Source organism: Dermochelys coriacea, chromosome 1 (assembly GCF_009764565.3).
Source record: "Dermochelys coriacea isolate rDerCor1 chromosome 1, rDerCor1.pri.v4, whole genome shotgun sequence".
In the NCBI taxonomy this organism is placed as follows: domain Eukaryota; kingdom Metazoa; phylum Chordata; order Testudines; family Dermochelyidae; genus Dermochelys; species Dermochelys coriacea.
Window position 1 is genome coordinate 252,980,440 of NC_050068.2, and position 25,105 is coordinate 253,005,544.

At 37.2% G+C, this 25,105-nt stretch overlaps 1 protein-coding gene across 2 annotated transcripts; it reads left to right on the top strand.

Moving 5' to 3' along the window:
- The first annotated feature begins 3,171 nt into the window (after window positions 1-3,171).
- Window positions 3,172-25,013, top strand: HCFC2 (host cell factor C2). Of its 2 annotated transcripts, XM_038371068.2 has the most exons (16): window positions 3,172-3,370; window positions 5,904-6,052; window positions 6,520-6,680; window positions 7,485-7,693; window positions 8,272-8,356; window positions 10,640-10,743; window positions 13,232-13,420; window positions 14,342-14,521; window positions 15,238-15,287; window positions 16,337-16,496; window positions 17,262-17,462; window positions 19,058-19,134; window positions 19,996-20,136; window positions 21,554-21,739; window positions 22,740-23,025; window positions 23,892-25,013. In XM_038371068.2, exons 1-16 carry the CDS (start codon window positions 3,199-3,201, stop codon window positions 23,915-23,917), a joined length of 2,376 nt encoding a protein of 791 aa, XP_038226996.1. In that variant the 5' UTR covers window positions 3,172-3,198; the 3' UTR covers window positions 23,918-25,013. The 2 variants fall into 2 exon arrangements, with proteins under 2 accessions (XP_038226996.1, XP_043375382.1); XM_043519447.1 differs by having other exon boundaries at window positions 22,740-25,013.
- Window positions 25,014-25,105: the final 92 nt, after the last annotated feature.

Genomic DNA, 25,105 nt, shown 5'->3' on the forward strand with positions numbered 1-25,105 from the left:
ACCCCACCCCCCACTGTTCCTCTGATATTCTTAGGTTTCAGAGTAGCAGCCGTGTTAGTCTGTATTCTCAAAAAGAAAAGGAGTACTTGTGGCACCTTAGAGACTAACAAATTTATTAGAGCATAAGCTTTCGTGAGCTACAGCTCACTTCATCGGATGCATTCATCGGATGCATCCGATGAAGTGAGCTGTAGCTCACGAAAGCTTATGCTCTAATAAATTTGTTAGTCTCTAAGGTGCCACAAGTACTCCTTTTCTTTTTCTGATATTCTTGTTAACTGCTGGAATTAGCCTACCTGCTTGTCACCATGAAAGGTTTTCCTCCTTCCCCCCCCTGCTGTTGGTGATGGCTTATCTTAAGTGATCACTCTCCTTACAGTGTGTATGATAAACCCATTGTTTCATGTTCTCTGTGTGTGTGTATATAAATCTCTACTCTGTTTTTTCCACCAAATGCATCCGATGAAGTGAGCTGTAGCTCACGAAAGCTTATGCTCTAATAAATTTGTTAGTCTCTAAGGTGCCACAAGTACTCCTTTTCTTCATGTCTAACATAGTGAACACTAATGAAAATGAGGTAAGATTAGAGGCAAAAATAGGAAAAGAACAAATTAAAAATTACTTAGACAAATTAGATGTCTTCTGATGAAATGTGTCCTAGAATATTCAAGGAGCTGACTAAGGAGATATCTGAGCCATTAGCAATTATCTTTGAAAAGTCATGGAAGACAGGAGAGATTCCAGAAGACTGGAAAAAGGCAATTATAGTGCCAATCTATAAAAAGGGAAATAAGGACAACCCGGGAAATTACAGACCAGTCAGCTTAACTTGTGTACCTAGAAAGATAATGGAGCAAATAATAAAGCAATCAAGTTTGCAAACATCTAGAAGAAAATAAGGTGGTAAGTAACAATCAGCATGAATTTGTCAAGAACATATCATGTCAAGCCAACCTGATAGCTTTCTTTGACGGGATGGATGGGGGGAAATGGTCGACATGGTATATCTTGACTTTGGTAAAGTTTTGATACTATGTTGCATGACCGTCTCATAAACAAACTAGGGAAATGCAACGTAGATGAAGCTACAATAACATGAGTGCAAAACTGGTTGGAAAACCGTTCCCAGAGAGTAGTTATCAGTAGTTCACAGTCATGCTGGAAAGGCATAACCAGTGGGGTCCTGCAGGGATTGGTTCTGGATACATTTCTGTTCAATATCTTCATCAATGATTTAAATAATCACATAGAGAGTACACTTACAAAGTTTGTGGACGATACTAAGCTGGGAGGGGTTGCAAGTGTTTGAGGATAGGGTTAAAATTCAAAATGATCTGGACAAACTGGAGAAATGGTCTGAAGTAAATAGGATGAAATTCAATAAGGACGAATGCAAAGTACTCCATTTAGGAAGGAAATGACTTCCTAGGAAGGAATACTGCGGAAAGGAATCTGGCGGTCACAGTGGATCACAAGCTAAATATGAGTTAACAGTGTAACACTGCTGCAAAAAAAGGGAACGTAATCCTGGGATGTATTAGCAGGAGTGTCATAAGCAAGACACGAGAAGTAATTCTTCTGCTCTGCTCTGCACTGATTAGGCCTCAAATGGAGTACTGTGTCCAGTTCTGGATGCCACATTTCAGGAAAGATGTGGACAAATTGGAGAAAGTCCAGAGAAGAGCATCAAAAATTATTAAAGGTCTAAAAACATGACCTGTGAGGGAAGACTGATAAAATTGGGTTTGTTTAGTCTGGAGAAGAAAAGACTGAGAGGGGACGTGATAACAATTTTCAAGTACATAAAAGGTTGTTACAAAGAGGAGGGAGAGAAATTGTTCTTCCTAACCTCTGAGGATAGGACAAGAAGCAATGGGCTTAAATTGCAGCAAGGGCTGTTTAGGTTGGACATTAGAAAAAACTGCCCAACCGTCAGGGTGGTTAAACTCTGGAATAAATTGCCTAGGGAGGTTGTGGAATCTCCATCATTGGGGATATTTAAGAGCCGGTTGGACAAACACCTGTCAGGGGTGGTCTAGTCTAGATAATACTTAGTCCTGCCTTGAGTGCTGGGGACTGGACTAGATGACTTCTTGAGGTCCCTATGATTCTGTGATAATACTTTGTCCTGCCATGAGTGCAGGGGACCAATTGCTATCTGTAGGCGTTTGCTACCTCAGGTAAAAGTTGTTTACAATAGCAGTTTCTTACACTTTGTTACCCATCAGTAACCACTACAGGCAGCACAGGTTTCAGAGTAACCGCGGTGTTAGTCTGTATTCACAAAAGAAAAGGAGGACTTGTGGCACCTGAGAGACCAACACATTTATTTGAGCAGAAGCTTTCGTAAGCTACAGCTCACTGGAGCTCACGAAAGCTTATGCTCAAGTAAATGTGTTGGTCTCTCAGGTGCCACAAGTCCTCCTTTCCTTTTACAGGCAGCACACTCTACCAGGGAGCAAAAAGAAAAGGAGTACTTGTGGCACCTTAGAGACTAACAAATTTATTAGAGCATAAGCTTTCGTGAGCTACAGCTCACTTCATCGGATGCATTTGGTGGAAAAAACAGAGGAGAGATTTATATACACACACACAGAGAACATGAAACAATGGGTTTATCATACACACTGTAAGGAGAGTGATCACTTAAAATAAGCCATCACCAACAGCAGGGGGGGGAAGGAGGAAAACCTTTCATGGTGACAAGCAGGTAGGCTAATTCCAGCAGTTAACAAGAATATCAGAAAGAAAAGGAGTACTTGTGGCACCTTAGAGACTAAGGTGCCACAAGTACTCCTTTTCTTTTTGATAATACAGACTAACACGGCTGCTACTCTGAAAAGAATATCAGAGGAACAGTGGGGGGTCGGGTGTGGGGGAGAAATAACATGGGGAAATAGTTTTACTTTGTGTAATGACTCATCCATTCCCAGTCTCTATTCAAGCCTAAGTTAATTGTATCCAGTTTGCAAATTAATTCCAATTCAGCAGTCTCTCCTTGGAGTCTGTTTTGGCTGCTACTCTGCTACCAGGGAGCAGTTTCCCGCCCCACGCTCTACGCTGGCGTGTGTCTGACGCAAGCGAAGGAACGTTCCTTTGGTGCCGCTGCTGCGCGCGCAGTCCAAACTCCTCCTCTTTTCGCCCCCCCTCCCGCGGCCACCCCTCGCCCGCGCGGTGCATTGTGGGAGTGGCGGCAAGATGGCCGCGGCCGCCGCCGCTGCTGGCTTAAGCTGGAGGCGGGTCCCTTCCTCCACCGGGCCGGTGCCCCGCTCCCGCCACGGACATCGCGCCGTGGCCATCCGCGAGCTGGTGATCATCTTCGGGGGCGGCAACGAGGGCATCGCCGACGAGCTGCACGTCTACAACACGGGTACGGGGCGCGGCCCGGCCCGCGGCGGGCGGGTCAGGAGCCGCCGCTGCCGCCACCACGGCCGGGCTGGGCGCGCTGGGGCTGAGCGGGTCTCCCAAGGGAGCCATAAGTGCGGGTGCCTGGGGCATATGGAGCGCGTGGGGGGCATATGCGGGGGGGGTGCACGGGGGTGAGGGCTCGGGAGGGATGTTTTCTATCCCTGCTCCGCTGATTTTTGTGGGACGTGGGCTTCCAGCCCTGGGTGTCTGGCGGCAGCTGCTGTTGACTGTGCTGCAGGCCACTGAGAGAAAAATCTTCCCTAGATTTGGGTCCTGCTGGCGTTGTGCCAGCATTTGAATGCCAAGGCTGGATTTACTCCCTCTTCTAAGGCAAAGGAAGTTAAGTCCCTAGGTGTGAATCTGTCATAGCCTCCTCTTTAGCTAGGACTGGATTGGATGGAATTGACTGAGAAGGTGCCTGTTGAGCAAGTGGAGACCAGTTTGTTGCTCTTGTCTCTCCTTCATCCGCCAAATCCCACTCGTTCCTTCTGGTGGCAACTCAAGGCATTGAATATGAAGAGAAATGGATCTGGGTTAGCAAAGTGAATGTGGCTGCATTGGGAGTTTTATCAGACAGCAACTCCTGAAGACTAATTTTATTCATGAAAGATTAGATGCTGAAACACTTACTGCACAGAATCCCCTCTGACTGGGATAGTTGTGTAGAATTTCAGTGCGTGACCTGAGATGGGGACTAGGTAGGCTTCTCTATACAAATCAGTTTTCGCTACAGCTGGTTGGGATAAGAATTAAAGGACACCCAAGTTGAGAAAATGAGAGCTAGACCATCATTTTCCCTTTCCAAATTTGAGTACTATAGAAACGTATATAAATAGGAAAGAAATGGTTGTATGATTTTTTTGACTGCATTTTAGCTGAAGTCAGGGATTGTGAAAATATTTTGAAGGTAGCTCATTCAGAGGAGAAATGTTAGATTTTTCTTTAGAGCAAAATTTTGCCATACCAGCTTGCGGATATGACTTTGCTACACTTAAACAGATGCAGTCAGTTTAAAAACCCCACTTTTTAAAATGTCCTAATCTACTATATTGTTATAAATAACATGAGATTGGGGAAAGCGTTGTTTACATTTTACTTTGTGTATTTACAGTATTTCTTGTAGAATTAGTTTAATGGTTTCCCCTATTGTGTGTGTGTGGGGGGGGGGGGGGGAATCTGACAGCCAAAGGGGAGAAAAATATTTACAATAAAAAAAATGTAAATGTACATATATTACTGGTTGGGGTAAATATAATGAAACTTTTTAACACTGACTAGATGTCAAATTGATAGTGTCCTTTTAAAACACTGTATGGTAGTAAAAGGATATATGACTTTGACCTTTATTTCACTGTGACAGTAGAAAGATTTTTTTTCTTTGGAAAGAGTCAGTGTGGAAGTTAGTGAGTCTGACCAGTGTGAGAGACTTTTACTAGTTACCTGGGTCAGGTCTTCACTAGGGATAATTGTGAAGAATTCCCTGCAGTTGTTAACATTAATTCAATTTCTGCACCAATCTAGCTAGACTTTGTCATAGCAGGGCTAGATGACATAGCGCTAAAACCGTGTTAGTAATGAAACCACATCTGCACTAAAACTCTGAATGTTGCTAAATTCGATTAATCTGAACTGGTGTTGGCAATAATGGAAATTTTTTCAAAAGGTTCTCTACTGTTGACAGAGGCATAGAGAGTGTGATCTAGAACTTAGTATAACTGTAGAGTAGCAGCCGTGTTAGTCTGTATTCACAAAAGAAAAGGAGGACTTGTGGCACCTTAGAGACTAACATTTATTTGAGCATAAGCTTTCGTGAGCTACAGCTCGTAAAAGCTTATGCTCAAATAAATTTGTTAGTCTCTAAGGTGCCACAAATACTCCTTTTATAACTGTAGAGGAAGCCAGAACTACTACGGTTGACTCTGCCAGTGGCTCATTGTGAGAGCTTGGGCAGGACAGTTATGCACTTTGACCTTGTATGTTCTATCTGGGACAGTTCCACATATTTGTCATCTAAAAAGAATGTCTCAGGTCTGAGAATCTCCCTCATCCTCTGCAGTGAACAGACTGATATAAACAATTCATTTAACTTCTCTGCTTCTTTAGCACCTTGATCGTCCAGTAGCCCCACTGATTTTTTGGCAGGCTTCCTGTTTCTGATGTGCTTAAAAAATTTTACTGTTAGGTTTTTATGTCTTTTGCTAGTTGCTGTACAGATTCTTTTTTGGCCTGACTAATTATTCTTTTACACTTGACTTGCCAGAGGTTATGTTCAGTAACACCTGTTCCACAGAGCAGTGATTAATGTGGTGTTGTTTCCATCAATTGACTTGCTTTTTATTTTATAACCTCTTTATTGTTATCCTTTCCCATTGAGAGCCACCTACAGTCAGTAAAGAAGAAAAAGTCTCTTGTGTGTCCCTCTTTTGATGGCAGAGTTGTTAAAGGAGCATCAATTCCATCTGTGGGTGTTAAAAAAATTTTTTTTTATACTATAGCTACAAATCAGTGGTTTCTTCCTGCTGTTAGAGGAGATATTCCTCCAGGCTGTGCAGCCCATGGATTTGTCTGCGATGGCACCAGAATACTAGTGTTCGGAGGAATGGTTGAATATGGAAGATACAGTAATGAATTATATGAATTACAGGTAAGAAACACAATAAAGACCTTTCAGTTTTAAAGATTGCTGAGTTTATCTATTTTGCTAAAAGATTCTGCTTCTATTTAAGTGAAATAATACACTGAGTTTGGAATGATCTGACAGGCTGTGGCTCCCAGAAAGCTGGCATGGATGAGCATTGTGTGTTCTGTTGAGGAGAGAAGAACTAAATCTTGAAAATGGATCATAAAATGAAAATGTGTAATGTCATTAGGTTTTACTTCATCATTAATTTATTATCAGTTGTTACTTAACTTTATTCCTGTTTGATTTAGGAGGGTATCAGGAAATATTCAATAAATTAATACTCAACTAAAGATTATACAGAAAATATGCAAAGAATAGTACATGATGTTGTCATCTTGATTCTCAAATTACACTTTGATAGTATGTGAGCAGATTTGATTTCTGAAGTTCGTTTTTTTTTTTTTTTTTTTTTCCCTGCCCCCTTTAAGGCAAGTCGATGGTTGTGGAAAAAAGTAAAACCTCAGCCTCCATCTGTTGGTTTACCACCTTGTCCTCGACTTGGCCACAGCTTTTCTTTATATGGTAACAAGTGTTATTTATTTGGTGGCCTGGCAAATGAAAGTGAAGATTCAAACAATAATATTCCCAGGTATGCTGATTGTGTTTGATCAAAATGTATAAATAATAGATGTAACAAGACACAAACCAAAAAAGCTTCCAAACTGTTAGAAGAAGAAGAAGAAGAATTTTTTTCATGTCCCAGATGATAGTGATGGAATTACTAGAAATGCATGTTAGATAGCCTTTGCGCAATAAAGGGGCTTTGCTATAGTCTTCCCATTAGGCTTGTTGCAGGGAGAACTGGCTAGAAGCTCTGACATATTTGCAGTGGAAGCTAAATAGACTGCCGTTTTGCAGAACTCCAGGATTAGCTACTAAATTTCTGAACAGTAGTCTCTTTCCTTCAATCTCCTGTTAGAGAAACATCAGATGACCTTTTTGGGTACGTCTGCGGTGCAATTAAACACTTGCGGCTGGCCCATGTCAACTGACTGGGGCTCAGGCTCAGGGCTGTTTAATTGTGATGTAGGTGCCTGGGCTCAGACGGGAGCTTGGGCTCCGGCATCCTGCAGGCTGGGAGAGTTCCAGAGCCTGGGCTCCAGCCCAAGCCTGAACATCTACACTGCAATTAAACAACCCCTTAGCCAGAGACCCACAAGCACGATTCAGCTGATATGGGCCAGCTACAGGTGTTTAATTACAATGTAGCTATACCCTTAGATATCTTTATACAGTGCTTTGGCATGCGAGTAGTATTTTTTAATTTAAATTTCTTCAGTGGAAGTTCCCATGAGTCTTTCTGCTTCAGTGGATTTGGGTTGGAAGATTTTGTTCACAAAATCCTTATAATCCTTCAGTTATATTTTTCAATATCTTCCTAATTTTACACTAGATATTTAAATGATTTCTATGAACTGGAGCTGCAACATGGTTCTGGAGTCATAGGCTGGAGCATTCCAATGACCAAAGGGATCTTGCCTTCTCCTCGAGAATCCCACACAGCCATTGTGTATTGCAGAAAAGATTTGGGAAATCCAAAGATGTATATTTTTGGAGGGATGTGTGGCTGTCGACTTAATGACCTTTGGGAGCTTGACATAGGTGAGTTCAGTCAATGTGTGAATCAGCTGAAGTGCATGTCTGGTGTTGAAGAAAAGTGAAATCCTATGACAATTAGTGATATATAATTGTAGTTAACACATGATTTAATGACATCCAGTATATAGTCTTAATGCCATTTTATTCAGTGGGACAAAATGTGTCAGATTTCTATGACTATTACTTTTACCACTAACATGCTGCAGCATTCACTTGCACACCAAGATCATTGGTTTTACTAGGATATCTTAAATATTCTTACCAAAATAATTAAAAATTAAGTAGCCTTAGTGAAATTGGGATTATAATCTCAATTGGTAAACAGGTTTGTAAACCAATTATATAAATCTGAAAAGGACAGTCAACATAAAAATCATCTTGGTGTGAAGTTACTAAAAAACTAAATGTGAAGATGGATATTAGCTTGAAAGGGCTACCTTCTTGCTTTGTTAAAATCTAATTAATAGTAGGTACGTGCACATTATTTCTCGAAATCTAGGAAGTGATAAGCACAAATAGCTGTATAGAATATATTTATTATTCTACTGAAATGCTATGATGTGATTTTTTTTTTTTAATAGAAACAATGACCTGGTCAAGACCAGAAACTAAGGGGATGGTGCCACTTCCTCGCAGTCTCCATACAGCCAATGTAATAGGAAACAAGTATGTCTGTTGTTAAAAGCTCAACTATAGAAAGGTACACCTAGTAGGAGAATGATGATATAGTGTTTCTGTGTTGGATTACCCTTACCTACCACCGTACAACATAAACAGCTTTGGCCTTGTGGAATGCTCTTCTGGATGTTGTGCTTTCGTGGAATCTATGGAGATAGCAATATGCCATCATCTAAATTAAGGCTGTTAGTGAATTTTAGTAGTATTACTACTATTATTACATCCTTCTCATGCCAATGTTGGCGCACAGGGCAGAAACCAGTCTCTTCCATTCCTCTCTGTCATTAGCTGCTGCTTCTATCTGCTCTGTGGTGTTGAAATCAACTCTTCTGCTAAAGGGTAGTCTCACACCAGTTGGCTTCCACTTAACAGCATCATGTGGGAGTCTGCATATTGGCATCCGGAGTATATGTCCCAAATATGCCCAACGCATCCTTCTAATTCTAGTGGAGACGAGCTGCTGGTTGGTAATTTCTCGGATCTCTTTATTGGTAGACCGTAGTTTTAAAGCTCTTTCAGTAGTAGGCACATAGTCTCCTGTATTAACTTCACAGCTTTTTACCTCAAGCCATAACATTTAACAAATTTCAAAAACTCATGAAAATAGAGACAGCTTTTAATACATGTAAATAACCACCCATGCGCTTTTGCAATTGCAGAATGATAATCCATAAAACCGGGTAGTGTAATATTTGAACGTATGGGGTAACACATACAATCATCTGAAAGATGGGTCATTCTATTACTTTGTAGGGACTTCAATATTGTAATATACTGGAGTTGAAGAAAGAAGGGGAGAGAAACATTCCAGATACTGAATGAGAGTAGGGAGTGGGGGGGGAAGTGTATGTTGAAATGCTAAACTTTAGAGTGATATTTTAAAAAAGACTGATGTTACTTAGTAGTATAAATAACATTTAGCTTGAATAGTTTTTTCCAGGCAATACTGCTGATAACAATTTAGTGGGAGAGGTAGAGCTTGATCATTAGCCTTTTCGTTTCGTAGGCCATCAAAGTGCTGTGGAAATACATACGCACAGGAGTGTGCATGTGTGCGCACGCGCACACACAACCCCATAAACTTCCATCAGCAAAACTGAATCTGTATTCTAAATCATGTAATCAGACTGAGTCATGCATGTATCTAATTCTTTCCCTGGTCCCTTTGTGTAACTATACAAAATAATACTTAAAACATGGAAAATTGCTCTATGTTCTTTTACTCTCTAGATCAGTGGCTCTCAACCTTTCCAGACTACTGTACCCCTTTCAGGAGTCTGATTTGTCTTGTGTACCCCAAGTTTTATCTTACTAAAAACTGCTTGCTTACAAAATCAGAGATGAAAAATACAGAAGTGTCACAGCACACTATTACTGAAAAATTGCTTACATTCTCATTTTTACCATAAAATTATAAAATAAATCACTTGGAATATAAATATTTTACTTATATTTCAGTGCATACTATATATAGCAGTATAAGGAATTTGTATGAAATATTAGTTTGGACTGATTTTGCCAGTGCTTTTTATGTAGCCTGTTGTAAAACTAGCCAAATAGATAGATGAGTTGATGTACCTCCAGAAGACTTCTGAGTACTCCCGGGGGTATGTGTACCCCTGATTGAGAACCACTGCCCTAGATTACTCTTCTACCAAGTATCATAACTCAGTCCATCAGATAGCTTTAAAGAGTAAATATACTTGCTTCCAATTTATGTCACCTTACAGGTTGTATACATGGGGTGGGGGAAGAAGAAGAGTGCCCTCTGAGACAAGATCACAACTTTTTTTATTCCTAAAAAATGCTATCAGATTGTATTTCATACAACGCATTTCTAATTTTGATATCTGACAGTCTTTTAAAATGGTCTGTTGTGAACAATACATGGAAGGGCTTTAAAGTTGTGTGTAAATGTTTAACTTCTAAATATCTAGCAGTTTCAGTTGCCTTTATTGAGATAAGAAATATGCTACAGGTGTATTAATTTTGTAAGTGTCCTAGTGCATAATATGGAATATTTCTCGTAGTTGTTTTGCTCAACACTTTTGATATCTATAGACCTGTAACAGCACCGATTAGAAAGAGACGTGGGGCATAAACAAACTCTTGTAAACTACGCTTGAGACACTAAAGTCCTGTAAATATTCTATTTTGTCATAGAGTATATAATGAGATGGAACGATTCAACAGGCCTGGGAACATTGTTAATTAGCTTTGTTTTTTGTTTTGTTTTTTTTTCCCCCATCCCTCTTCTTCCCTTATTTTTAGAATGTATGTTTTTGGTGGATGGGTTCCACAGACAGTGGAGGATGAGATTTCTGCTTGTGATGGTGAATGGAAGTGTACCAGTTCATTTTCTTATCTAAATTTGGGTTAGTGTTTCTGCTCTTTTTGATGATAATGATAAATTGAACACTTGTTTTAATAGATGTAAACCTATGAGTAAAGTCTTAAAAAATATTCTTAGGTGACTTTAGAATGAGACACCAGTTTCACATCCCACCTGGCACATGTTTTACTTTCTCCATTGATCTGGGTGTACATTTAATTTATGAAAAATACTTTCTGGATAATAGATGTCATGTTGTAAATAGGGCTGTCAAGCAATTAAAAAAAATTGTGATTAAGTATGTAATTAATCACACTGTTAAACAATAGAATACCATTTATTTAAATATTTTTGGATGTTTTCTAAGTTTTCAAATATACTGATTTCAATTACAACACAGAATACAAAGTGTACAGTGCTCACTTTATATTTATTTTGATGACAAGTATTTGCACTGTAAAAAAACAGTGTTTTTCAATTCACCTAATATGAGTACTGTAGTGCAATCTCTTTATCATGAAAGTTGAACTTACAAATATAGAATTATGTACAAAAAAACTTGCATTCAAAAATAAAACAATGTAAAATTTTAGAGCCTGTAAGTCCACTCAGTCCTACTTCTTGCTCAGCCAATCATTCAAACAAATTTCTTTACATTTGCAGGAGATAATGCTACCCGGTTCTCGTTTACAGTGTCGCCTGAAAGTGAGAGCAGATGTTCTCATGGTACTGTTGTAGCTGGCATTGCAAGATATTTACGTGCCAGGTACACTAAAGATTCACATGTCCCTTCACGCTTCAACCACCGTTCCAGAAGACGTGTGTCCATGGTGATGATGGGTTCTTCTCGATAATAATCCAAAGCAGTGTGGACCAACACATGTTCATTTTTATTAGCTGAGTCAGATGCCGTCAGCAGAAGATTGATTTTTCTCTTTTGGTGGTTTGGGGTCTGTAGTTTCCACATTGGAGTGTTAGTCTGAAAGCAAGCTGAACACCTCATCCCTCTCAGATTTTGGAAGGCACTTCAGATTTTTAAACCGTGGGTTGAGTGCTGTATCTATCTTTAGAAATCTCATATTGGTGCCTTCTTTGCATTTTGTGAAATCTATAGTGAAAGTGTTCTTAAAATGGACAATGTGCTGGGTAATCATCCGAGACTGCTATTACAGGAAATACATGGCAGAATGTGGGTAAAACAGAGCAGGGGACATACAATTCTCCCCTAAGGCATTCAGTCGCAAATTTAATTAACCCTTTTTTCTTTTTAATGAGCGTCATCAGCATGGAAGCATGTCCTCAGGAATCGTGCTGAAGCATGAAGGGGCATACGAATGTTTAGCATATCTGGCATGTAAATACCTTGCAATGCTGGCTACAAAAGTGCCATGCAAATGCCTGTTCTTATTTACAACATCACCAGAAAGTGAGAAGAGGGCAGCATTATCTCCCTTAAATGTTAACAAACTTGTTTGTCTTAATGATTGGCTGAACAAGAAGTAGAACTGAGTGGACTTGTAGGCTCTGAAGTTTTATGCTGTTTTGTTTTTGAGTGCAATCGTATAACAAAAAAAAATCTACATTTGTAAGTTGCACTTTCACGACAAAGAGATTGAACTACAGTACTTTTATAAATATTTCTTTTATCATTTTCACAGTGCAAATATTTATAAGCAAAAATAATGTACACTTTGATTTCAGTTACAACACAGAATACAATATATATGAAAATGAAGAAAAACATCCAAAATATTTAATAAATTTCAATTGACATTCTGTTATTTAACAGGTTTCAGAGTAGCAGCCGTGTTAGTCTGTATTCGCAAAAAGAAAAGGGGTACTTGTAGCACCTTGGAGACTAACAAATTTATTTGAGCATAAGCTTTTCGTAAGCTACAGCTCACTTCATCGGATGCATTTGTTAGTCTCTAAGGTGCCGCAAGTACCCCTTTTTCTTTTTGTTGTTTAACAGTGCAGTTAAAACTGCGATTAATCACGATTAATTTTTTTAAGTTAATCATGTGAGTTAACTGCGATTAATCGGCAGCCCTAATTGTAAAAAGTCAGCAGCATTGTAAATACAGAACAATGCGGGGGTAACTCCCCAATAGGTTCTGTATTCTGTTATATTCCTGTTCTATAAGATGTGGTTATTGCCTTTTGATTATGCACACTGAACTACTTTAGGACCCATATCTTTTTACTCTACATTTCCACATGATGCAACCAATAAACAGGAAAATGGTTTCAATTATATTTGTTTGCCAGGAGACAAATTTGTAGATCATATATGGTACAAATCAGTTGGAGTGGGGGCTCAAATGACTTGCCTGCAATGTAGATATCTGGTCTAACTTCAGAGGTTAGAGAATATTGGAAACATTAATGATTCAAATGAGTAAATGTAAACATATGTATATTCTCATAGATGATCACTCCCTCTTTGACTAGTTAGATGGATTATTATCCGTATTTCTTGTTTTGAAAACGCTTATTGAATGGTACTGATTATTTCAAGTTTCACTTACTAGATACCACGGAATGGATCGGTCTAATCTCAGATTGTCAGGAAGACAAAAAGAACTTGTTACCCGGGCCAAGAGCTGGACACTGTGCTGTGGCAGTCGGCACTCGTCTATACATCTGGAGTGGTAGAGATGGTTATAGAAAAGCTTGGAATAATCAAGTTTGCTGCAAGGATCTTTGGTATTTAGATACAGGTGAGTAAGACCATAATAAGTACTATAATATGTTGTTCATCTTACTGCAATATAGAAACTTGGCATCATACCTACTCGGAAGTTTTAGTCTATAGCAAGTTTAGTGAACTTTTAAATCTCAGGTTTTTCTGGTAAAATATTGTTTGTGTTGATGCATTTAAAGATCTTTATTATTATGGCTTTCTGCGAAAAACAATGATCTGTTTCACAGTCCTCAAATCCCACAGGTGTGCAAAGATGTTTTATGAGGCTAAATTCAATAAAACACCTCTAAGATTCTTGAGTACAAGATGCTAAAGAGCATATTATCTAAACATTTGTAAGTTGTTTTTTTTTTTTTTTTTCCTGATGTGCACTTTACATTTTCCTTAATTTCACTTTATTGTTGTGCCTACCTCTTTCGCCCCACTAAACAATTGCTATATTTGGTGTTTGCACACTTCAGGTACTTGTAAAAGGTTGTGTTCCACTCTTAGTTGCTTAATGAAACAATAATATTCTCACATTTTCTCATAGGTCGTCTTCTGCTGCTTAGCCATATTTGTTGAATTCTGTCCAATTGCGTTCAATGCTAGAGATACTTAGACCCAGTCTTCTGGGTGCATTGTCAATAAAGCTGTCTAGGGAGCCTCTGTTTTCCATGATCTTTGAAGTGATGCCTCTGCATATGTAGCCTAAAACCTCATTGATTTTTCTGCTGGCGTGAGACTTCAAAAAATGTGCCTTGAATGACACTCGAGAGAGACAATTCAGTATTTTCTGGCTTTATTTTATAACCTGTTTGAAAAATACTTTTTTGTCACGTGGCCTATGCCATATGTATTTGGAGAAATGAGAACCGTTGATGTACTGTCATTACAGAAATATCATTTGAAAGAGCAGCTTTAAATATTCCAATTGTATTTAATTGGTGTCTTTTAGAGAAACCATCAGCACCATCGCAGGTACAGTTGATCAGAGCTACAACTAATTCTTTTCAAGTAAAATGGGATGAAGTTCCTACAGTTGAAGGATATCTTCTTCAGTTAAATGCTGACTCCCCAGCACCTATGGTGACTGGTGGAACTGTGGTTCCTGAGACTGCACTGCTGAGTTCACAAGGTAGTATTGCAATATTTCCCTTAGATGAAACTACATTTCTACAAAGGTTCCTGTAGATATTTACATAGATAGTTAAATATGTAAGATAAAGACCCAAATCCTTGGCTATGCCTAGGGAGTGCACACACTGCAACTCAAGAGTTGAAAATCTGGTTTTAAACTACCCTTGTGCTTCATGACCCCGAGTTGGCTGAATGATGGAGTGGTTCCTTGATGTAAGCTAAAACTTCATGAGCCTGGAAGTGCCTTACAGAGTGAAACATTTGATATGAGGCAGGAAAATACAATCTATGCTCAGAATGGATTTTGTACTTCGCTATATGATATTCTGAAATCTGGCTGCGACTTTGGCTAGTACATGAAGTAGTGGGGAATGAGTTCAAAGGTAAGTTTAACATCCTGTTTGTATGTGACTTGAAGGCGAAGGTATTGGGAAAAGGATTTCCGTTGATTTTGTTTGCTCTTACAGTTTCATTTCAGGCTTAGTGCTACTGTAACTAGAAACAGAGATTTTGACAATAAGACAAAGGGCCTGATTCTCATTTACACAAAAGTGCCTTCATACTGCTCTGGCTCTCACTCACTGGGATAAAATAGACTCCATATAAAGCATTTTAATGCTTCATAGAATCAATGGGTGTTTGTTTTTGTTTACCTGTAAGGTGGTTCTACTCAGCAGCAAAGTCTATAATCAATGACTATCATCCTTCCTCCAGGAATCAAGTTGGATCTTCACAGCCAAACAAATCACATGGTTCCTAATAATGTAAGTGTAAACTGAAAATTCTCAAATCAGGACAATGTTTTAGTGATGGTCTCACTTCCCACCCTAATTTGCCAATTTAAAAAAGTCTGAAATATTTTTAAACTAAAAAATTAACTGCTTAATTACATTACTTCTGTTCTAACGATGCTACCTCACTTCCTGATTGAATGGAGGGTCTTGAAAAACCATTGTTGCTGATACAAGAGGGAAGCTGCAGTCTCACTGAGTATTTTATGGTAGCTGGGAGCCTGATACCAAGAAGAAAATCTCCTTCATCCTCAAAGCCCCAGCAAAATGGGTACAGAGAGGCAGAGAGGATATGCTACTTTATTAGAGCCTTGGTGAAATTCCTTTCTTTGTAGCAGGCTCCTAATATGGTGTTTGGAAGCCTGTTAGTAGCAGCTGGCTCCTAATATGGCCTTTGGAAACCTGTGAATAGCAGTGTATGTACAGCTGACTTCCCTTCTGCCCTGTTACCAGTAAAAGAAGGGTCATTAAAAGAGAGATTCTGGTTAAAAAGACTTAAACTTTCAAAAATCTAGATTAGGTCATAACTGCTTAAGGCCTCTAAAAACAGCCGAACTTGTGTGGAATCAAAAATTGAAGACATTTAAAGACTACAACTTGTTCCTCAAGACTAATTGGGGATCTTAATGAAATACAAGTTTTCTTTAATAATACTATATGTTGATATGAGGGGGAATTTCTAATAAAATGTCTTAATCTTTTTTGGAATATAGTTGAGCCTACATAATTGTACTTTATGTGATTATTTGCAAATAAACTAAATGTACACAATAATTTTAATTTGCACTTCCATTTAAGAATACCAGTGGTCTCCAAAATAGAGCTTTGAATGTTACAAGGACACTATCAGATCAAATTTAGACTTTGTGAAAAGCTTGTTTTACAAGTTTAATTACTTTCATCTTTATTTGAAATTCCAGTGGAAAGATTTTTATGAACAAACATTTCCTTGCAATGTTTGCAGCTCAAATTGTAAACTCCAATAATTATTGTAAACAAACAATTGCTTTCTTTTTGGATAGGTACAAGTTGCATCTAATTCATTATTAAAACTAGAAGCTAAAGAAAATATTACTGAACCTGAAAACATGGTTACACAAGAAGCTACAAAGAAAAACCATCTAGATTCCAGAGGATTCAAAGAGTCAAATGCCCCCTCACTTTTGCCAGTGTGCACTTTAGGTAAGAGTTTATTCAGTAGAGACTAAAGAAAAGTTAGAGTTAAAATCTTGCAAATATAGCAAAGAAAAAAAAAAAACAAACCCACAAATATTCTAAGTTAAGCCTTTCACAAAGTATCTGTTACTGTACATATTTAGAACAGTGGGGAAAGATGAAACCATAATTTATCCTTAGTCTATTGTGCTTTAAGAGGAATAAAGTGTTCACTTCTGTCATTATGATGACAAATACTTGGCTATAAATAGCTATCTACAAGAGAGAGGTCTGTTGCTACAGGTTGAAAATTGGCATAGAAAGTATCAACTGAGAAACGAATTCTACAGTTTTATAATATTCCTAGTCACTTAAATTGCATGGACTGGCAAAAATTTAGGATTTCAAGGTTGCAGATGTTTTTGCTACTAAGAATTGCTTTTAGGTCAATGTTTTTAAATTTTTACCTCCCAGATTTAATGCTTAGCAGAATAACAGGATTTAATCAGATGGGCCTATTTTATCAATCAAGGAACTAAGAAGCATCTTATGTACCTGTCCGTAGTTAGGTATTTTTGTGTTTTGTGTAAATATATCAACTGGTATGGGGGAGAAATTGATATTAATTAAATAACACCAAAGTTGGTGAATGGCAGGGATCTAACCAGACTCATTCTAGTGTGAATCTGGCTAGCATCAATTCCTATAGCAGACTAAAAAACAACTAGATTAGGCTGATATTTATCAGTTGACATCAATATTGAAGTTGAGTTAATATTTTTCATATTGCAGATCCTCAGACTTCAGCAAATGTAGCTGAATTACGTGACTTGGACATACGAACTGTAAATCCTGATGCTTCTGTATCCAGTACTGTCTCCAGCACACAAACTATGGTAACCCAGCAGGCTGTTAAAACTGAGTCATCAAGTACAAATGGGGCAGTTGTTAAAGATGAAACTTCACTAACAACATTCAGTTCAAAATCTGAAGGTTTGAAATGTGTTTCACATACTGTATTTTGAGCCATATTTATCTAAGGCCATCCAACTTCTAGTGTCGTGGGAAATTTGTGATCTTTGAATAGTGGCTGGGATTAAAATAATGGTTCGGGCATTGATGATATTGAGCAAGCTGAAAGATCTCTGCCCTGGTCTCACTTTAAAATGAGGATAATCCTTACACACCTTTGTAAACCATTTTGATTTGTGTGGGTGAAAAGTGCTACAGATATTCATTACTAGTTGACAAAAATCCACCTTCTAGATAATGGTAGCTACAAACTTTGGTGCCTGTGCATGTTTGCGCGCTCCAATGTTTTTCTGGCTAAAAATGCAATATAGTCAAATGGTGACCTCAGATCATCTTAATTTCTTTCCAAATTGGAAGCCTCATACCACAAATTAAATTAAATTAATCACATTTATTATTTTAGACTGACCACCTCCTAATGTATGATTTGAAATGTCTGAAATGAGCAGGTTATGTAAACACAATGTATAAACAATGCCAATACAAAATTTCTAGATGGAAGCGAATATTAACTATTTGCCATTGCCTGAGAGCAGTAACTACTGGTTGATCCTCTGCTGGTGATGTCTTGCATACACCAGCACTATTCTAACAATTTGACATGTAAGCACAGAATACAAATGGAATAATTAGAGTTGTCTGAATCTTGAATACAATTATTATATAATGAATGTTATTTTTTCTCTTCCAATTGGTGGGTTATTTAAAAAATGTATTTTCTGTATTCCTTGTTTAGAGTTCTCACGTGATCTGTACTGATATGAATGAGTAAGGCTCAGGTTGTATGACTTCCAGAGACCTCTGTGACATTTTCCACTTCAGCCCTGGGGCGGTGGCTAGAGCTGTCAGACGGTGGGGGGCACTCCAGCACTCTCAGCCAGCCTGGGGGAACTCTGGCGCTCTCAGGAGCAGAGGGGGTGGGAAGCCGTGGGTGCTGGACCTCCTTCCCTTCTCATTTTGTCACAGTTATTTTTAGTAAAAGTCCGGGACAGGTTACAAGCTTCCGTGAATTTTTATTGCCCATGACCTGTCCCGGACTTTTACTAAAAATAACCTTGACAAAACTTTAGCCTTATGCATGAGCAATACATTTAAAATTATTCATTGCCTAGGTTTAACGTTTAGGTTGTTCATACTGGGTGGGCAATTTCTGCCCCAGTCTGATTTGTTTGTGTATAGTCCAATATTGATGTAAACAGAACTTATATACGACTCTAGGCCATAACTATTAATAATGCCACTGCCTTAGAGTTGTGTAGGTCTAGTCTCCATTGATGCTACCATTTTAACTGCAATGGCATGCAACGCCGGACACCCTTAGAGTTGTTCTGTAAATTTAAAACCAACCGTTAGTTTTAAAAAGCTATTAAAATTGTTACGTTGTAAATAGCACTGCATGTAAAACATACCAAACTATGTCTGAAATACTGAATAGACTTTTGCAAGAGACACTTGTCACTGAAATCCATTTACAAATTTTATAAGCTATGGAGTCTGTCTTTACATATCAATTGTTTTATGTGAACTAATGTTTTTAATATAATTCTTGTTTCTAGTTGCTGAAACTACTTTTATAATACCTTCAACCAAAGTCAGCACTGGTCAAACAAATAACTTGACTGTGCACTTATCTGTAAGTATGTGATATTGCATAATAACAAATAAATGATCTCTGTTCTTAGTCTCGGGCCCCTCCAGGTAGTTAGTTATATTTTGTTTGAAAGAAAAGCATGATGCATTGCTTAGTAGGTTGCGGTGAATAGTACAGATGAAAATTATACGTTGTATCCAGTCTCTCAAAAAATAACTTCTGTGTTGCAAACGGTTTGGTTTGAGAGAGTGTAAATGAAACAACTACTCAAGAAAGGTGGGAGGAAACTGAACTACATTTCAACTCTAGGACCCCATTTCTTATCACTCAGTATAGTACAACTATGTGTATATAGCTGGTATGCGTAATAAGATAATAAATGAATCCTGTAATTTAGTACTTCAATTAAAATAGAAGTATATAATCTTGCATACTTTAGATCAGGCATACTGCACAGTTTCAAACCTATAGATAATTTAATTAAGTTCCTTTTGAACTCCAAGATGAGCTAATATAGAACTACTTGCCCCTTTAGAGGTGACAAAAAATCTAATGTCCTTTCAAGAAGAACCTCTTTTCTGGGGCAGTACTCTTAGAAATGACATCAGAACATCAGTTTATTTGTATTTCTAATATGGTAGTAAAATCTGTCTTGGCACATACTATCTGCATACCTTCCACCTTATGTGTTTGGAAGTACCATGTTTTTAACAAGTTTAACCATTCAATACTTTAACTGCATTTGAGTAATAAATGTATATTTGTTCTTTGTAAATACAACAAAGTGTAACTTACTGGAGTGATTGGGAGTTCTTTTTTCATACATTTTAGTTTTATGAAATGTGACTTTTTTATGTTAGTTAAAGTATGGGTGGTCTGTATAACGTGTTCCTCAAACATTAGAAAACTACTCCACTAAGACAGATGGCAACAGTGAAAACAAGAGAACGACGGTGGTACGATGTGGGAATTTTTAAAAGCAGTAGTGCTTTGGTGAGCCAGTACTATTTGTTGCCAGAAGAAAAATCAAGCATCTCCAACAAGGTAAGTGCTATTTGTGTGTTCTTAATTTTGGAATGTGTTGCCCAAGTGTATTAACTGGTTGAGACTAAAGGTTTGGGAATTTCCTGGTTTGGTACACTGTGGAAGGAGCTAGTGCTAGTAGGAGTTCTGGACCCACAGTTAAAAAACCTAATTCAGGATGCTGGCAGATATCTTGCTTACTTATGTTCTTTTTCTGAGGCTAAATCTTCAACCAGTCTAATAAAATGCATGATTATAGGGAAGGTGCATGTAAGTTTTTACTAGTTTTATGCCAGTGTTACATAGGAAATAGCTCTCAAACTGGTAAATTTTCAAACCAGTAAGAACTTTTTGTGTGATCGCTGGAGGTATGAAAACGTAGAAACCTGCAACTGGATTTCAAAATTAAGAAATTGTGTGGGTTAGCTATACATTTTTAATATAGTATCTCTATTTTTGAATACAACCTTGAAACTTATTCACTGAGGTCTCTTCTCCTTTAATTGTGACTTTTTTTTTAATACTCATTAACATTGTTTGACATTACACATGTCCTTACTTAAACGAATTAATGAATTCTGTATTGGTTAGCCACATAGTGACTTTTAAGATTTATTCAATTTTATTTTTATGTCAAGTCAAAGTTATAGCTCATGACTATAAACAGCAACTTCTGAAATAAAAAAAAGCTAATGGACAAAATATAATAGCTTGGGCATAAGACTGTTCATTTTTTCAAATGCATAACTTAAAAAGCTTGCTTGTGCCATTCCCTTCACTGCCCAAAAAATAAAATAAAATAAAAAAATCACACTAATGCTAGAAAGCAATCAAAAAGCATTTTTCAGGAAGTGAAAATAGGGATTACAGTTTTAACTGTTTTTTACCTTATCTGTCATTCCTCTGCAGTAGGTCAGTGCTTTAATTAGTATAATTTTTGTAAATTACTGAAATAAAAAAATATATTTAGTTTGTTTAAAGAAAACTAATAAATTGTGACACTAATACAAAGCAACGTATGGCAACTCCTATGTTCCCTACCAAAGCAAATAATTTCTGTTTAGTCCAGTATCCTGCCTTTATCACTGACCATAATCAGATGAAAAAAAAAAAAAACAAGCCATAATATGCTGTGTTCAGTGTAACAGAGCAGACTTCACAGTGAAACTGTAGCTGAGGATTTCTTTATTCTTATGGGGATTATAAATTTCTCTTAAATGCTTCTGTTATAAGGGCTACTCTTAGCCCTTATAACAGTTTGACCTAACTTCTGGGGTCCGCTGTGTATATACTGTTCACGCACACTTCTAAAATCACTTTACATTTAGTTTTTTCTTAAGCTGATCCTGCCACCTGCTAATTCATTAGGTTAGGTGTGATTTTTAGTGTTTTACAGGTAAACTTATTTACTTGAATTTTGCATTATTTAAATTTTCAGGTGGAAAATACAGATGTCCCAGACTACAGTTTACTTAAGAAACAGGATCTCTTTCCAGGCACTGTGTACAGGTTCAGGGTTGCTGCAATTAATGGCTGTGGTGTAGGCCCTTTCAGTAAAGTCAATGAATTTAAAACCTGCATTCCTGGGTTTCCTGGGGCACCTTCAACGGTCAGAATCACCAAGGTGAGAAAGCTGATTAGGATTTCACTTTGTGTAGTTTTGTGTTGACTCCCAAACCTAATCTGGTAATTTCTGGGATTTTTACTTAAAAAAACAAACAAAAAAACTGTCCTAGCATATAGTGTCAAAAGTTGATGGGTAAATTCTACTTGCTGTAACTTTTGTGTATGTGTGTGTGGCCTTTTTGTTAAGAACCACATTCAGACACTTAACAATGAGATAGAGGTGTTGATGGAAAATATTATTACCAGGTAACACTTACTTTTCAGTTCTCTGATAAGTAAAGACTTTGTTTAGTGTTTGTGTTAAACTGTCTCTGTCCTGAGGTGCTTGCAGCCTAAAAGAAAAGGCCTGACAACACCACGTTAAAAGATCCAAAGAATGGTGATGTTTTAGAATGTTTTTTTTTTTTTATAAATCAGGCAGTAATCATGTTAAAATGTTGGTCACTCTGAAAAGTTCTTAAAATGACATTGAAATTTAATATTTGTCTCAATGACTGTATTAAATTTTTTCATTTACAGATAAAAAGATGGGGGGGGGGTTTGTTGGCCACCCCAACAAATTCAACTTGGAATCTGAAAATCAGTCTCTGCTTTTTCTGACTCGTGTTATCTTACCAATAATACATTTTAAATAGTTTCTTCCATTATTTACACTTACACAACCTCATTCCTGCCAAGATATCCCCTTATTTGTACATCTGGACCACGGTGTTTGTTTTGCATAAGCCAGAGTAGAAGTTTTCTGTTTTCCATACCTGTTTTAGCTCAGAATTGCTATCAAGAGTAAAAGGTAGTAAATGCTTGTGTAAGTAAAGTAAGCAGCTGTGACTCAGAACAAACATAAGGACCAGTGGTCTGAGTAAGACTGTGCCTTTTCACTCTCCATATAGTATAACCACACTTAAATAGTAATGGAACTTTATGTAATGTACTTAATTTACAGTTGAGTTTCAACACATTGTGATACTATGCAGATAATGTTTCAAATTTTTCTCCAGAGTGTAGACTGTATTCATCTTTCATGGGAGCCACCTGTTTCACCTTCAGGAAATATCTTGGAATATTCAGCTTACTTAGCTATTCGTACCACACAAGTACACGAAAACCCAAATCAGCTTGTATTTATGAAAATATACTGTGGTCTTAAAACATCATGTGTAGTGACTGCTGCACAGCTTTCAAATGCCCATGTTGATTACACCTCCAGACCTGCTATAGTGTTCAGGATTTCTGCAAAGAATGAGAGAGGATATGGACCAGCCACGCAAGTTCGATGGCTTCAAGGTAAAGTGGATACCAAATGTTGTGTTAAATGGGATTTATCTGCACTATGAGAACTATTTATCAAACCATTTTTCTGTTTGTTGAGTCCATTTTTCCTCAGCAGCATGCATGAGGAAACCTCTTCTCTCTGAATGATCTGTACAGTTTTTAGAAACATTTGGTCATTAATTTAAGCTCATCTTAAAACTTTCAGACAACTTGTTTTATTCATTTGGATGCAAGTAAAAGCTGAAAAGTGGGGAAAAAAAAACCTTAATCAATATATTGGTTCACCCCACAGGTATACATTAACAGAAAGAACCCAAACTTTAGATTCTAATTAGCTTAATTTCAACTTCAAAATTTTTGTCTTGCTGATACTGACAACTAACGTAGTATCATCCACTGTTTTGATTGGTTCCTTCTGTCCTTTTTCCTCTTTAATCAGAGAGTAATTTGTTGCCTCTGTGTATGAGGTGCCCTGATTTTGTTCACCCAGTAAAGGCAGTGAAATCACTGCTTTCTCTTAAGGTTTCTAAAATTGTGTTAGTGTCTTGGCTTATTAGGACAGTGAGCCACTCATTACTACTTTCTAGCTTTTACATTTAAACCAGTAAAACAATTGCAGGGCTCAAACCAAGGTGAACTATAAGAAAACACTATTGTCCACACTTGAAAACTGTTTCTCTAATATGGGGGAAGACAATGTAGAAGAATTTAGTTTGGTGTTTACTATTTCAGCCTTGCTTTGAGGGTTTTGGCAATAATCTATATATACTTTAATCTCTAGATACAAGCTTCAAGAGTATGGTCTGTTTGAATGTGTCAGACCACTTAAACGTTCCGTGACTTCATATAGGTAATAGTGTGTCTCCTTCTTTTCACAGAAATGAAAACATCAAGTTCAAAATAGAAGCACCATAATAAAATTCAAGTTATAAATGTAGTGTTTAACATTTGTAATATTTTGTAAATGCTCCAAATACTTTATTTTTGCATTGTTTTTATCTTAAATTTATATGAACACTTTTTTTTAACATTTTAAACATCAGCATTATGCAGCCTTGCTCAGGTTGAACTACCATATACGGAAATTCATATAGTGAAGGTAAATAATTAGATACTGACTATCTTCTATCAACAACCATTTTGATAGTTAAAATTTTAACTATCAGTGTCTTTTAAATCTGAAATTGACACTTGAAGCAGAATTTAAATTTGTTATAACTGCAGGTGCACAAGATTATCTGCCACTTTTGCCAGTTTTCAAAGATTTCGTAGAGATTGCCCTGTCGAAATGTCATTGCACAGATAATGAGGCGTTACAAAGTTATCTCTGTTCAGTTGAAGTTCTTATACCACATTCATCACTGTGGTATCTGAGTGCAAGGCGAACATTTCCATTTATTATAGTATCTTAAAATGTATAGAATATTTTAATATATGTACTTTTTGTAAAGAAATGATTTTTCTACTATTTGTAACAAATATTTTAATCTTTAAAGGCATTCCCTGAAGATATGCAAATACTAGGAAACTTAGTCACTTCTGTTATGAAAAATATAAATGTAATGTAAATGCACTACTAGTAGTTGGGATTATCCTTTTGAAGTTGTACAAATCTTAAATCTGTAAATATTCTTAATGTTTACAAAGAGACCTCTCTGGTCTAATATTAAACCCTTCATGAGGATTCATCCATTTTTTAAATCCATATGCTTTGCTTCCAGCATATGCTTGCTTTTTGCACTAATAAGAATTTAATGTACCTCATTCTTATGTTTATAATCGCTTGTGTTGCTTCCATAACATTTCTGTAATACTTTAGTATAAAAATTTAACCAAAGTTAAAATACATGGTAAGCAGTTTTGCACATATTATATGCTAATTCTTATGACATATTTATTCCAGTTAGTCTTCATAACTGCTTGTTTGGTAGAATATACAAGTAAAGCAATCAGTTCAATATTCCCATTTACTTATCAGTAATTTTTCATTAATTAGATAGCTATTTAGCTCAAAAAGCACTGCTGTTAGGAATAGGTTGATCCATTCCGGTGCTAAAAAAAAAAGTACAAAAAAAATAAATAATAAACAAAA

Bases quoted from the DNA above. Each gene is read 5' to 3' on its own strand.
- HCFC2 (XM_043519447.1), top strand. From the start codon at position 3,199: ATGGCCGCGGCCGCCGCCGCTGCTGGCTTAAGCTGGAGGCGGGTCCCT. The intron at 13,421-14,341 runs GTGAGTAAGACC...GGTGTCTTTTAG, and splicing joins TCTTTGGTATTTAGATACAG to AGAAACCATCAGCACCATCG. The intron at 20,137-21,553 runs GTAAGTGCTATT...TTAAATTTTCAG, and splicing joins AATCAAGCATCTCCAACAAG to GTGGAAAATACAGATGTCCC.